At 44.9% G+C, this 13,474-nt stretch overlaps 1 protein-coding gene across 1 annotated transcript; it reads left to right on the top strand.

The window, feature by feature from the left end:
* Positions 1–749: 749 nt before the first annotated feature.
* LOC114221539 (F-box/WD repeat-containing protein 11-like) lies at positions 750–2,652 on the top strand. Its single transcript, XM_088017571.1, is given in 4 exon segments — positions 750–876; positions 940–1,519; positions 1,521–1,900; positions 1,903–2,652. Coding segments are annotated over 4 exon segments (1,674 nt in total). The 3' UTR covers positions 2,490–2,652.
* Positions 2,653–13,474: the final 10,822 nt, after the last annotated feature.

Genomic DNA, 13,474 nt, shown 5'->3' with positions numbered 1-13,474 from the left:
AATAAATTAAAAATAAATAAATAAAATGACCTTGCCATTCCTCCATCAACAGATGACCTCTAATTCCCCCTTGCATCCAGGCTGGCCTCAGTGACTGGCATGACCACAGAATGTTGCAGAAACAATGTTCTGGACCTCGAGGTTAGATTACATGAGGCCAGGTCATTTTGTCTGGGTTTCTTGTAACATCGCCATGCTGTGAGAAGCCCAAGCACTTGGGGAAGTTGTGGTGTATGTATCTGCTTAACGGCCCCAACCAACAGCCAGCCTCAACTACCAGCTAACAGAGTGAGCCATGTTGGATGTCCTGCCCCACTGGGCCCTCAGACGCCCATGGCCTCAGCCAACGTCTGACTGTGACTCCATGAGGCCCCAAAAAGATTGGCCCCACTGAGCTCAGTCAAACCACAAACCAGGACAGGTAATAATAAACTGTTGTTTCAAACCACTAAGTTATGGGCTGGTTTGTTACGCAGCAGTAGAAACCCAGACTCTACCTCCTAGGGCTCTTGCGAGATGAGACAAGTTGAAGTGCTTTGTCAATGATTACTACACTTGGAGAAAAGGATAAGCTGGTTTATATGGGGAGATAGAAGATGGGGGTACGGGAGCTGCCAGCAGCCCGGGCAGGCTGGCAGCTGGAGTGGGTAGGAGAGCCACCTCGGTTTCTGTTGCCTCCGCCATCGCCTCCTCCGCCCGGGCCATTTGCTGCTGCGCGGGAAGAGTGAGGCAGGGCCGCCGGGGCCTCCATGGAGCCCGATTCGATGATTGAGGACAAGACCATAGAGCTCATGTTACCAAAGTGCATGTTTGGGATTTTATTGAAGAAAGCTGGATACAGTAAATGGAAAGAATCTTGGAAGCTGCTTGACTGCTGTCTTTTCTCAGACTAGTCTGAAAGGGAATACCCCCATTCATTCTGGATTGGTGGATCTGAAGTACAAAATATTGTCCAGAACACTTCAGTTATGGAGGATCAAAATGAAGATGAGTCCCCCAAGAAAAATACTCTTTGGCAGATAAGTAATGGACCATCATCTGTGATCATCTCCAGAAAGAGGACCTCAGAAGAAAACTATCAAAAAGAAAAAGACTTGTGTATTAAATATTTTGACCAGTGGTCTGAATCAGATCAAGTGGAATTTGTGGAACACCTTATTTCACGAATGTGTCATTATCAGCATGGACATAGTAACTCTTACCTGAAGCCCATGTTGCAGCAGGACTTTATTACTGATTTACCAGAGCAAGGCTTAGACCACATAGCAGAAAACATTCTTTCTTACCTGGACGCCAGGTCTCTGTGTGCAGCAGAGCTGGTATGTAAAGAATGGCAGCGAGTGATCTCTGAAGGAATGCTTTGGAAGAAGCTGATTGAAGGAATGGTGTGCACTGACCCTCTATGGAAGGGGCTTTCAGAAAGAAGAGGGTGGGATCAGTACCTGTTTAAGAACAGACCTACAGATGGCCCTCCCAATTCATTTTATAGGTCATTATACCCAAAGATTATCCAGGATATAGACTATAGAATCTAACTGGCAGTGTGGACGACACAACTTGCAGAAGATTCAGTGCCGCTCTGAAAATAGTAAAGGTGTCTACTGTTTACAGTATGATGATGAAAAAATTACCAGTGGCCTACGAGATAATTCTATTAAGATTTGGGATAAAACCAGCTTGGAATGTTTGAAAGTGTTAACAGGACACACTGGCTCTGTCCTTTGTCTCCAGTATGATGAACGTGTCATTGTGACTAGTTCTTCAGACTCTACAGTGAGAGTCTGGGACATGAACACGGGTGAAGTTCTGAATACATTGATCCACCACAACGAGACCGTACTGCACTTACGCTTCAGCAATGGACTGATGGTGACCTGTTCCAAGGACCGCTCCATCGCTGTGGGGACATGGCTTCTGCCACCGATATCACTTTACGCTGTGTCCTCGTTGGCCACTGCGCTGCTGTCAATGTAGTAGACTTTGATGATAAATACATCGTGTCTGCCTCTGGTGACAGAACCATCAAAGTCTGGAGCACGAGTACCTGTGAATTTGTTCGTTCTCTGAAGCGAGGCATTGCCTGTCTCCAGTACAGGGATTGGCTGGTTGTTAGTGGATCATCAGATAATACCATAAGGCTATGGGATATCGAATGTGGTGCCTGTTTAAGAGTCCTAGAGGGACATGAAGAATTGGTCCAATGCATCCGGTTTGATAACAAGAGGATTGTCAGTGGGTCCTATGATGGGAAAATTAAAGTTTGGGACTTGCAAGCTGCTCTGGACCCTCAAGCCCCAGCAAGCACTTTGTGTTTGTGCACTTTGGTGGAACATTCTGGATGTGCGTTTTGGCTACAGTTTGATGAATTTCAGATCATCAGCAGCTCCCACGATGACACTATTTTGATTTGGGATTTCTTAAATGTGCCTCCCAGTGCCCAGAACGAGACCTGTTCTCCTTCCAGAACATACACTTACATCTCCAGGTAACAGTCTGCACTTTACCCATTTCAGGGTTTCCTAGTCTTGAACTACTGGCTACATGGCTACCAAATGCCTAAGGGAGTTCTTCACAGCTGAGTTATGAAGCTGGAATTGGTTCTAGACGCTGGGTAGATGCAAAGCAGCCTAACTCTTCCAAGTACCAACATTTCTCACCTCCAATTCCGGCCTCTACGTTGAGAAGGATACCTTAGCTTCACAGACTTCCAGTAGAACAGAAGTCCATTTCCTGCCCCCATCAGTGAAAAAAAAAAAAAAATCTAATGCTTCAAATGTAAATTGTTCATATAAAAGGAACGTACAGTCTATTTTACAGAAGTAAATCAACCATCAAGAGAAGACTGGCCTCTAATTTATATTGCTTTGCACTTTGGTCTGATACTAAGAAACAGCACTCTTCTTTGGTAAAATTTTGGGTGCCAAACACCTACCCAGAATGTCCAGGGCTTTCCTTTTCAGAAGTTAGCATTCTCCTTTTGACCGTCCAAGTCATTATGAATTCTGACCTGTATTAGGAACATGTTGGACAATGGAAAAATTTCTCTGGATTGTTTTAGCAATATTCTTTGGATTATACTTCCTTTCTGTACCAATTTCTTTTAATTTGAAGAACTATAAGCCAGGTTATATTATCTCCCAACAGGTAATATAGCTCTTTTCTTTTTATTAACTGCTCTCTCTGTACCCCCAGCCATCTCCTGATATTTGGTAGAGTAACACTTTTACATGTGTGCTTGCCTCCTAATTTAAAATACTGTATCCGCATGTAGATACAATGTACATAACAGTTTAACCTCAAGGTTGCTGGAGTCATGGCCCCTGTGCCTGAGACACGAATACAGAGTGTTTCGCACTTAGCCATGGGCTGGGCTCAAGAACCTGATACCAGGGTTGATGTGGATTACCCAGGAACCTCAGCTACTAATTCAAAGTCAATACTCTTAATAAAGTGTTGCAATACTCTGAAAAAAAAAAAAAAAAAGAAGATGGGAATACGTAAACTCAATAGTAAGCAGACATTCTCTGGTTCAATATTTAGTGAGCACCTGTCACATGCCAGGCTCGCTATAGAATCATAAAGTCTCTGAGTAGAAAGGCATCTTGGAATTCTTCTAGTTCAACCTGTCACCCAGGGAGGACACTCCTTCATGAATGGTTGCTTAATCCAACCGTTACTTATTAACCGCTGCTCTGTGGGCGACAATACCGATGGGAAGCGGAACACAAAGATGACCAAGACGAAGGCCAGCACCAGGGACAAGCCCTAGGACAGCGTGGCCCGGTGTGACATCTGCACGTCCCCAGCACAGAATGGGCGAGCCACCTCGTTGTCGGCCAGCCCTGGCCACACACCTTCCCTGCACCCTGGCTCCCGTGCATCTATTTTTTGCGTACCAACTTGTACTCTGAGTGGCAGTTCTGGGGCTCTTTGCCTTCTTGCTCCATATCCTGAAGTCAGCTATTTATACATCCACTTGCCCCTCTCAGCCCCTGCTCCCCCTTATCGGGAAGGCGGGCTTGGCCTGGCCTTGAACACCAGCCCGCAGGCCCTTTGAGGCCACGGGGCCTCAGCTCCTAGAGTGCCCAAAACCAAACAAGGGAAAACAAAAAGAAGAAGAAAGTGAAGAGAACAAGGAAAAAATGCATCCCGTTATGTGTGGGTCCAGAAAAATGCCAGAGATGTCCTTCACTCACGTTCTTATCAGTCTATGCGCTGCCGAATCCACGCCCACTCCAAACGACAGCATAAGCTCTTTTCTCAAGCTTCACAAGTGACTCAAAGGTTTTCATAGGCTGGCGTTTGCATGGACAGGTGAAACCAGTTTTTTAAAAAATCCCGGAAGGGTTCACTTTGCGTTCAAGCCAAGTAGTTAAGAAGCTGCTACAATTTACGAGCCGTCACTGGTTCCCACACAGAGCCATGTTTTATGGCTTCTTAACATTATCTATAAAAAATGTTTCACACACCCTGAGCTTCACACAAATATAGGCTGAGAATTTTTATTCTCAATGATAAATGTTAGGTTCTGTGTCACAGCCGAGAAAGCCCTTGTCTTCTCCTGAGAAACGGAGAGAAGAGAATCCACCAGAGCAGACCTCGCAAGCCTCCCAGCCCTGGAAGCCCGGGTCCTCCTCACCTGATTCACCTGCTGAGAGCCCCGCCCCCGCCTCCCAGGTACTGGGGCACAGCAATCTCACTTCATCCTTCGTCATCCCTCAGACCCCGCCTCCTCCTCATGCTCTTCCTCCCCCTTTGAAAATGTTATCCTTTGTTTGTACCAATGTTTCTCTGCATATCTGGAACAGTAGTTTATACCAACACGACACAGGGCTCTGTTGTTTAGCGATTTACTCTATTTTTGGTTGCTACAATGTATTCATACCGTGGGGTGGGGCAGAATCTGTTTAATCACCTCTGAAGACTGTGCAGCCCCCATCACAAAATCACCACCACTTTTCCTATGGAGGAAAATAGAGGAAGTCCTAAGAAAAAAAGGAACTTGGTAGAGAAAAGGGGAGGAATGTTTCTGGGAAGTTTGGTGACCGGTGGGGAGACTTCATCATCAGGAAGCTGGGAATCGCCATGTGCGCCTGGGTCAGTGCGAGGCCCTCTGATAATGCCAGAAGCTTCAGGATACAGCCCAGCAGCAGGTGGACCTCAGGGCCTGGGAGTGGACTGCGGTGCTCGGTGGACGGACTTCTGGGCCTGGGCGTGAACACCAGCAGATGGAGGGTGAGCTCTAGGAGTGGAGAGAAGACCCCAGAAGACCTGATGGTCTTGGGGGACTCAGGGGCTGTCAGCAGGTACTTTCAGCACCTTTGTTCCCAAGCAGAAAGGAACCAAGGGCAGTGCCTGGTGCCCTTGGCAATCTCTAGATAATCGATCTAGAAGAGAAGGCAGCTCAGTAGCCCACTGCTTAATTTCTCTGCTTGATATATTAGAGCCCAAACTGCTGACTTTCATCAACTTCTTCATCTCTACCTTGACCCTCTTCATCCCTGCCTGGGCTACAGACTGGGGAAAGAGCTTTTTAAGTCATGCTGCTTCTTATTTCCAGAATAGAAGTTTTGCTTCCCCCCCCGTCGCCGCCATGAATTTATATCTGCTGTTCTTTGGGAGTAACTGATGTGGGGTCCTCAGCCCTTCCAATGTGGAGAAGACTTGGTGGAGACCTTTTCTGGCATCTCATGGCTTTTTAGTTCTGGGCAGGAAGTGATGGACCTTAAATGCTAAAACTAGGGAATCATGATAGGCCCTCCTGGGTTGCAAGGAAGTGTCCAGGGAGTCAAGAGTCCTTCTGGATTAAGATTTGTCTGAACAGTTATGGTGGGTCCTCCTGAGTAGGAGATGGATCCAGGAAGCCATGATTAGTGCTCCTAGGAAGAGATGCTCCTGGAAAATGCTGATATATTCTCTTAGTTTGTATGGTTTCTGAGCAGTCAAGAACCCTCCTATATTGAGATGTGTCTAGAAGGTCATGATGGACCCTCCTGTGGGGAGATGGGTCTGAGGTGTTCTGCTGACCCTCCTAGGATGAGAAGGATCAGGAAAATCATGACACCTCTCCTAGAGAGAGATGATCTGTGGAGTCATAACAAGAATGCCTTTGGAAGGACAGACCTTCATTCTTGCTTCCATTCGGCATCGGTCCCAAAGGCCTCCATTTGCTTTCCCATCTGTGCCACCCCCCACAAGCAAATCTCCGCCATCTTCCTCTGCCTCCTTTCCTGCTCAAGGGTGAAGTTAGCTCACATCCTGGTCTGCAAACTCCATCCTCCTGCAACTGGCCCTGGAAGGCTGCAGCTGCTTTTTTCGACACTTGCAACTGAGTCTACCGCTCACAAAAAAATAAAATAAAGGGCGGGGAGAAGAAACCACAGCAGAGGGTGCACCCAGGTTCTCAGGTCTTGGTGCCAGATGGTGTCATTAATGAGAGTCTGAGGGAGATGCAGCCCCACTCGGGGCTTTATGGCTTCAGGAAACTCCTTATTCAGTTCCTAAGAAGATCACCTCCATTTTTTTTAAGCAGTGCAGTAAATGGGATTAAGTTGAGCCACGATCACAGTGTTTACCTGCAGCTGATAAGCCTGCATAGCTATTCAGACCTGGTCCAAGGGATTGATTAGGATACTCATTCAAAGGAAAGAATATTTGTGTGCAGAAGGTTAGGAACAAAATAGTTTCCAGGGATAAGATCTGCTTGCATTTTTCAGTAATCAAAAAAAGAAAAAACTGGGCGCCTGGGTGGCTCAGTCGTTAAGCGTCTGCCTTCGGCTCAGGTCATGATCCCAGGGTCCTGGGATCGAGCCCCGCATCGGGCTCCCTGCCCCACGGGAAGCCTGCTTCTCCCTCTCCCACTCCCCCTGCTTGTGTTCCCTCTCTCGCTGTGACTCTCTCTGTCAAATAAATAAATAAACAAATCTTAAAAAAAAAAAGAGAAAACTGAATAGATCTCGAGTTTCTTTTCTATTCATTGGAAACTGAGAGGAGGATGAGGAACCCAACCTCAAGGAACTCATGGTCAAGTTGACCCTCTGATTATCAGTTTATCAAATGCCCTTGCCTCCTAGCTCATTTACTTACACGTTCCTTAAACAACGTGACCTGGAGAATTACCCATTCGTTACCAGCTGGTATCAGGGTGTCTATATAGCATTTTCATTCTATTCAAGACACTATCTCCCTCAAGTGGAATGGACTTCGTTTCTCATTATTGAACAGTTCATTTCTTCTTTGCTCTTTTCACTGACTCAGTCTAAGCCAACCCCCTAAAATTGTTTTTACTTTGCCTTGTGAAGAAAGAAACGTCATGTCCTTATGCTATGTTAGCATTTGGAGAAATGCCTACACAATCTCTAATTTCTTGAAATGAGCAATTCTAAGATTCAGTCCCTATGTAAGTGCACTGAAGAGAAATGCGTGTTCATGATCCGATCACCTTCCTTATCTTCTTTGTCCAACCCAGCAGCGTGGAGCTGGAGACCTGCGTAGCGCAGCGTGAAATGCTTCTCCCAGGAAGAGCATGGCTCGGAGAGCTGGCACCTGTGAGCACATGTGATAGTATCAGAAATCTGCCCCTGGACTTCACACCCTGCCTCAAGAGCCTGCCAGTGGAGGTAGGAAGGAAGGTGTACTGCTCACAACAGGGCCGGCATAACAGAAGCTGTTGAGGAAGCACTTCCTTTGTGCCCAACAATGGGCTGAGCATGCCTCATCCATCTTCTTGCTCTCACACCAGCTCAGGCTGCCAGTGGAGCCAAAGTCTTTGGTCCTATCAAAGGAAGACTGGATTTTTTCGGAGATGAGTCTGAGCAAGGGACTATACAAGTTTTCCATCTGGACCGTTTTGTTGTCAAACTGGCAGGGCTGTGAGACTCTGCAAGACTGCCCGGGCACACTCCCTCTCCAATGGAACCCAGCTCCACCGTTTTCAGAATCCTCACAATGTTTGCCATCAGCACTGCTCAATCTTCATTTTTCTGGAGATAACTCTTCCAGTCTTTGAAATCAAATGACCCAAAGCAGGCTGGAATTATTCGGGGAAGCCAGGAGTTAAGCACCCGTCCACAACGATGGAGGTTTCTCCTCAGGGGGGACAACAGGTAGACCCCTGTTCTACAACCTCACCTTTAGTCAGAGTGGCTGAATACATTTGTAAATCTGAGTCCCTTCCTTAAGTTTTTTTGTAATGAGTTTGTAATTTCCCTTCTCAAAATGGAAACTTATTTGGAAATCCTTCGCTCATTTAAAAACTTTTTGACAGTACAACTACATATAAATAATATGTCATGTGGGAAAGATTGCATTCGTGATCTGCCTTTCTATGAACTCAACTTATTCCTTTCAAAAAGATAAACTTTGACTTTATATAACAACAACAAAAATTGGTGAGAATGTTCTTCTTAGTCACTTTTGTGAGATCTGTACATATTAAGGATATTTGCCATCCGTCTGCATATTATATTTATCGGTTTTCTCCCCCTCTCTCAGCCTTAGTCTGTAAGGTGTACAGTATCAGCACATAGCTGTATTTTTGGTCTATTCTTTGTGCGTGGTGGACATGAAGTGTCCAGCAAATGGAGAGTAATTAGAAACTCTAAAGGTGGGACGCCTGGGTGGCTCAGTCCGTTAAGCGTCAGCCTTTGGCTCGGGTCATGGTCCCAGGGTCCTGGGATCAAGCCCCGCACTGGGCTCCCTGCTCAGCGGGAAGCCTGCTTCTCCTTCTCCCTCTGCCTGCCACTCCCCCTGCTTGTGCGCTCTCTCTGTCTGACAAATAAATAAATAAACTCTTGGAGAAAAAAAAGAAACTCTAAAGGCATATCATCTCACATTCTGCAGCCTATCTGATAACTCTAATCTTACCTCCGTAGGTTTATTTTCAGAAGCCAAGGAAAAATACTTGCATTAAAAGCCCAATCATAAACACCCACTCTCATCTCCAGATAGCACGGAATATTCTAGAACAAGGATTCCTGTTTCCTGACTCTTAGCAGAGCCCTACCTGCTTTGGGATTGAGAGAGAAGGTCTACAGAGAGCCCCTAAGTCATTTATTAAAATCTTGAGCTGAGACAGTCCTTTGTAGGAGAAAACTCAGCTGATTATAACTGCATGCTTGGGAGCTGGACTGTGGCTTGGCAAGACCCAAGTCCATTTGCTGGCTGTGTGATCTTGGACAAGTTGTTAACCTCCCTATCAGCCCTTTGGTGCCTTCCTTTGTAAAATTCCTCTGTAAAATATAGATGCACTTTAGTAGAGTGTTGAGAACATAAGTGCTCAATAAATCTAGCTGTTATTGTTATCGTGATGATTACAACACCACCCACGTCATGTAAACAGCAAGTCAAGTTTTGGAGGCTGTGTAATGATGCTATTCCTCAGGCTCATCCAGTTTCCTACCAATTGAGTCTACACCTTTGCTTCTCCCTTCTATAAAACACTGGGATGATCATGGTAAATAAAATGCTTTTGTGTTTCTAAAGCCTGATCACACTCATTTTCTCATTCAATCTCCACAATAACTCTGTTAAAGTAAATGAGAAAGACCTTGTTGTCTCCATTTTATAGGTAAGGGACTGACCGCAAAGAGAGGTCAGGTGCCTTGCCCAAACTGATAAAAAGTAGAATGGGATTCAAAGCAATATCCCTTTCACTGTGTCTCGGGGATGAGTAGAAGGGGCCTTAGCACAAAGGGTCATCCACCTGGTTCTAGCTCCCGGCCTCCATGTTCCCTGGTCTTTGCCAGTGGTCAAGTTTTGCTGCCATCCCTGGGAGTATGAAGACAGGGAGCATTTCTCTTCCACCTCCTGGCATTCTGGATCCCCAATCTGCTGCCTTAGCTCTGAAACTTCAGGATATCATGCCCACAGTTGTACCAGCAGGTGTTAGTAGGAGGCATCTGGCTGGGGCTAGACACACTGTTTCTATACATACAAACCCTCCTAAATAATATCTTTATCTACTTTAAATATCAACATGCTCACCAAAGGCAGCTTTGAAAAGACAATTGTCACAAGGAAGCATCAGGCTGGAATAGATGGATAAATGTTGGAGGGGGAGGGCTGTTTCTGTTCTATGAAAGGCCAAAGGCTCCAGCTTCCAGGCAGCTAGGCTGGACCCTGGGCACTCAGGCAATGGATTTAATCACTTTGCATCCTTTTGCATGAGCAACTGCTGTTGTGGGACCATCCCCTTCTGCTCTAGTCCACAAAGGGGGGAAGGGCTTTCCTAAAATCCCTGGCCTAGGGCAACTGAAAATTATAGAACCAACCTTGGCTGTACACCAGAATCATAGATGGAATTTTTAATAAACACTGATGCCCAGACCGATTAAATCAGAATCTCTGAGCCTGAGATCCAGCCATCAGTTTTTTAATATAGCCATATTGATATACATTGTATTATATACATTGTATAATTGACATACAATGAACTGCACGTAGTTAAACAATTTGAGGAGTTTTGACATAAATGTATATATCTTGACCCATCACTGCAATCAAGTAAAGTTCCTTCACACCCTTTGTAATCCTTCCCTACCTCCCCCACTCCCACCACCAGGCAAACGTTGATTAGCTTTCTGTTGCTATAAATGAATTTCTATTTCCTAGAATTTTACATATATGGAATCATATAATACATTCCTTTTCTTTTATCTGGCTTCATTAGCTCAAAATTACTTTGAGATTTACCCATGTGGTTATGTATCAATTCCTTTTTATTGCTGAGCAGTATTCCACTGTGGGATATACCACAGCTTGTTGATCTATTCACCTGTCAGCAAACATCTGAGTTGTTTCCAGTTTGGAACTATTACAAATAAAGTTATTCTGAACACATATGTGCAAATCTTTGTCTGGTTGTAGGCTTTCTTTTTTCTTGGAAAACAGCTCAGAGTGGAATGACTGAATCATGTGGCAGGTCTATGTTTAGTGTTGTTTTTTTTTTAAAGATTTTATTTTATTTTTTGATAGAGAGTGAGACAGGGAACACAGCAGGGGGAATGGTAGAGGGAGAAGTAGGCTTCCCACGGAGCAAAGAGCCCGATGTGGGCCTCGATCCCAGGACCCTGGGATCATGACCTGAGCCGAAGGCAGACGCTTAACCACTGAGCCACCCAGGCGTCCCTATGTTTAGTGTTTTAAGAGGCTGCTAAACAGCTTTACAAAGTGGCTGGACCATTTTACATTTCCACCAGCACAACAGGAGAGTTCCAGTGGCTCCATATCCTCTCCATTCTGGTGGGTGTAGGTATGTGATACATCTCACCAGAAATTTAATTTGCACTTCCCCAATGACTGATGATGTTGAGCATCTTTTCATGGGCTTCCCCGCCCCCTACTTTGACATTATGTATATCTTTTTTGGTGAAGTTTCAGTTCAGATCTTTAGGGATGGGACCTAAATGTCAATTAAAAATAAATAAAATCTGACTGGTGATTCTAAATGTCTAGCCAGGATCAAGCACTACTGTCTTAACTGGAAAGTTGAGTGCAAACCTCTCATTTAATCATGTGGGGACTGAAATTTAGAAAGAGATTGGGTTACTTGTAGAGGAAAACGAAATCACCCTTAACATGATTGTGGCCACTAGGGAGCAATTCTTCACTAACTACCTCATTTCCATTAAGTTGGACAATGTATCTATGTGAGCTAAGACTTACTGTGTTCAGACCTACTGGTCCATGTCTCAACCTGATCATTCACCATTTCACTCACTTATCTGAGTATTTGTTCTATAATAAAAATTTGAAGGACATGACTAATTTTGAATTTGTGACAATATTATGACTATGGTGACATAGAAGGGAAAATGGTCTCAGGGCTTTCACATATAGTGCGGACTATACAACTCTAGATGGTTCCATTCACATAGACTATGGTGTGAAAGGCATTCCCAGAATTGTTCAGTGCACAATCTGTACAACCCTATAGGGTGACCCTGAACAACCTTAAACTCTAAGATCTGGATCTCACCTTTAACTGTGCAATCATAGGAGAGTCTGTTGAATCTCTGAATTTTGGGTTGAAATCTATAAAATTGGGATAATTTGTGCTCACAGCATAGATATGAATGAAATGAGGCCATGTTAGGTATTAGCAAACCCAAGTGGCTATGGGAGCTAAGCAAGTAATTTAAATGAGTAAAGAGGGTCAGGTCAGAGAGGTGATAAAGACATGAAAGGGATCATGACAAACTATCTACTCAGCTCTAGCTGATTATAGTCTTGTAAAAATGCTGGCACATGGTGACCAGAGCTTCTGTTTCATAAAAGAAGTCAAAAACCAAAATATCTATGGTCAAATGTAGTCCACTGATGAATGTGAAAGGGCTCTCTGAATTATGTCCCCTTATGTATTTATAGGGCATCATTATATGATGCTTAACTCAAGCTGTGGGACAGTCTGTGAGCGAGTATCATAGATGTTTAGCTTGCACCCCCCCTCTCGCCATAGAGCCAAGCGAACCTAGGAAACCAGGTCATGATTCAAAGTTTGTCTGGTTGGAATGGGATTGAAAAAAGAGGTGTTGGGTAAGTTGAGGCTTAATGGCATTAAGCTAAAATAACCTGATGCATTCATTTCACAGGGCAGGTGATGGATTTGGATTTGGAACTACTCCAGGTGCAGGTTGCCAAGTCTTCCTCTCTCGTGCATAGTACTCATATGGGCATGGTCAGTGTCTGTCACAGTGACCCTTTCTTTCTCTGCCATTCTATGGTTGATCAATTCCTTCTCTGCTGGAAACACCTTTTCTCTATATGTCTTAATGCACTCAATTGGATTATAAAGTTATGGTGCAAGGGAGTGGCTCCCAGTGACTTGCACCAACTCTGGAGCGCTGATCATATGCATCTCTTCCCCATTCTGCTTTCAGTGATGTCACACTGGCAGCTTGAAATTAGCCACAATGCGTATTTATACTAAAGAAATTGGCAAATGTTACAAATCAGGTTTATCCCTTCCACCCCCAGAAAGCTGGTTGTTCGACACTAACCAGCACACCCCTGGTTATGAATGTCATAGGTCCTGCTGCTTCTTACCTTTTCCATGTATGTTTCTACTTTGATCTCTTATGGGCCGATCTTCTACTTGACATGTAGAGAGCAATTTACTAGCATTATTTCCAAGATCTTACAGGGGACCTTACTTTGGCCCCAGCCCTCCCATTAAAGGGCTCGCCTGAGCCAGGCTCTGGCCCCATGGGAAGCTGGTCTAAGACAGGCTCCTCCTGACCCTCTGCACAGAGTCACCTGACCATAACCCTCACCTATCAGAATAATTCCTGTGTAGGCATTGCTCCAGCTGGTGGGAAGGATTTCATGAGATCACTTATTCTAATCAGCTAGTATTGACACAGTGTGCTAACTCTTCTCAGATTCTGTATTTTTATAGGAAACGGAGACAGCCCAAGGGAAGAGAATCAAGGGACGACGTCCCCCCCACCCCTGATAGCATTGCAGGCTGCTGGGG

This window comes from Eumetopias jubatus, unplaced genomic scaffold (genome assembly GCF_037043125.1).
Source record: "Eumetopias jubatus isolate StellerSeaLion01/CBP00866 unplaced genomic scaffold, mEumJub1_p1.0 scaffold_13, whole genome shotgun sequence".
NCBI lineage: Eukaryota > Metazoa > Chordata > Mammalia > Carnivora > Otariidae > Eumetopias > Eumetopias jubatus.
This window is presented reverse-complemented; position numbering and strand designations above follow the sequence as displayed.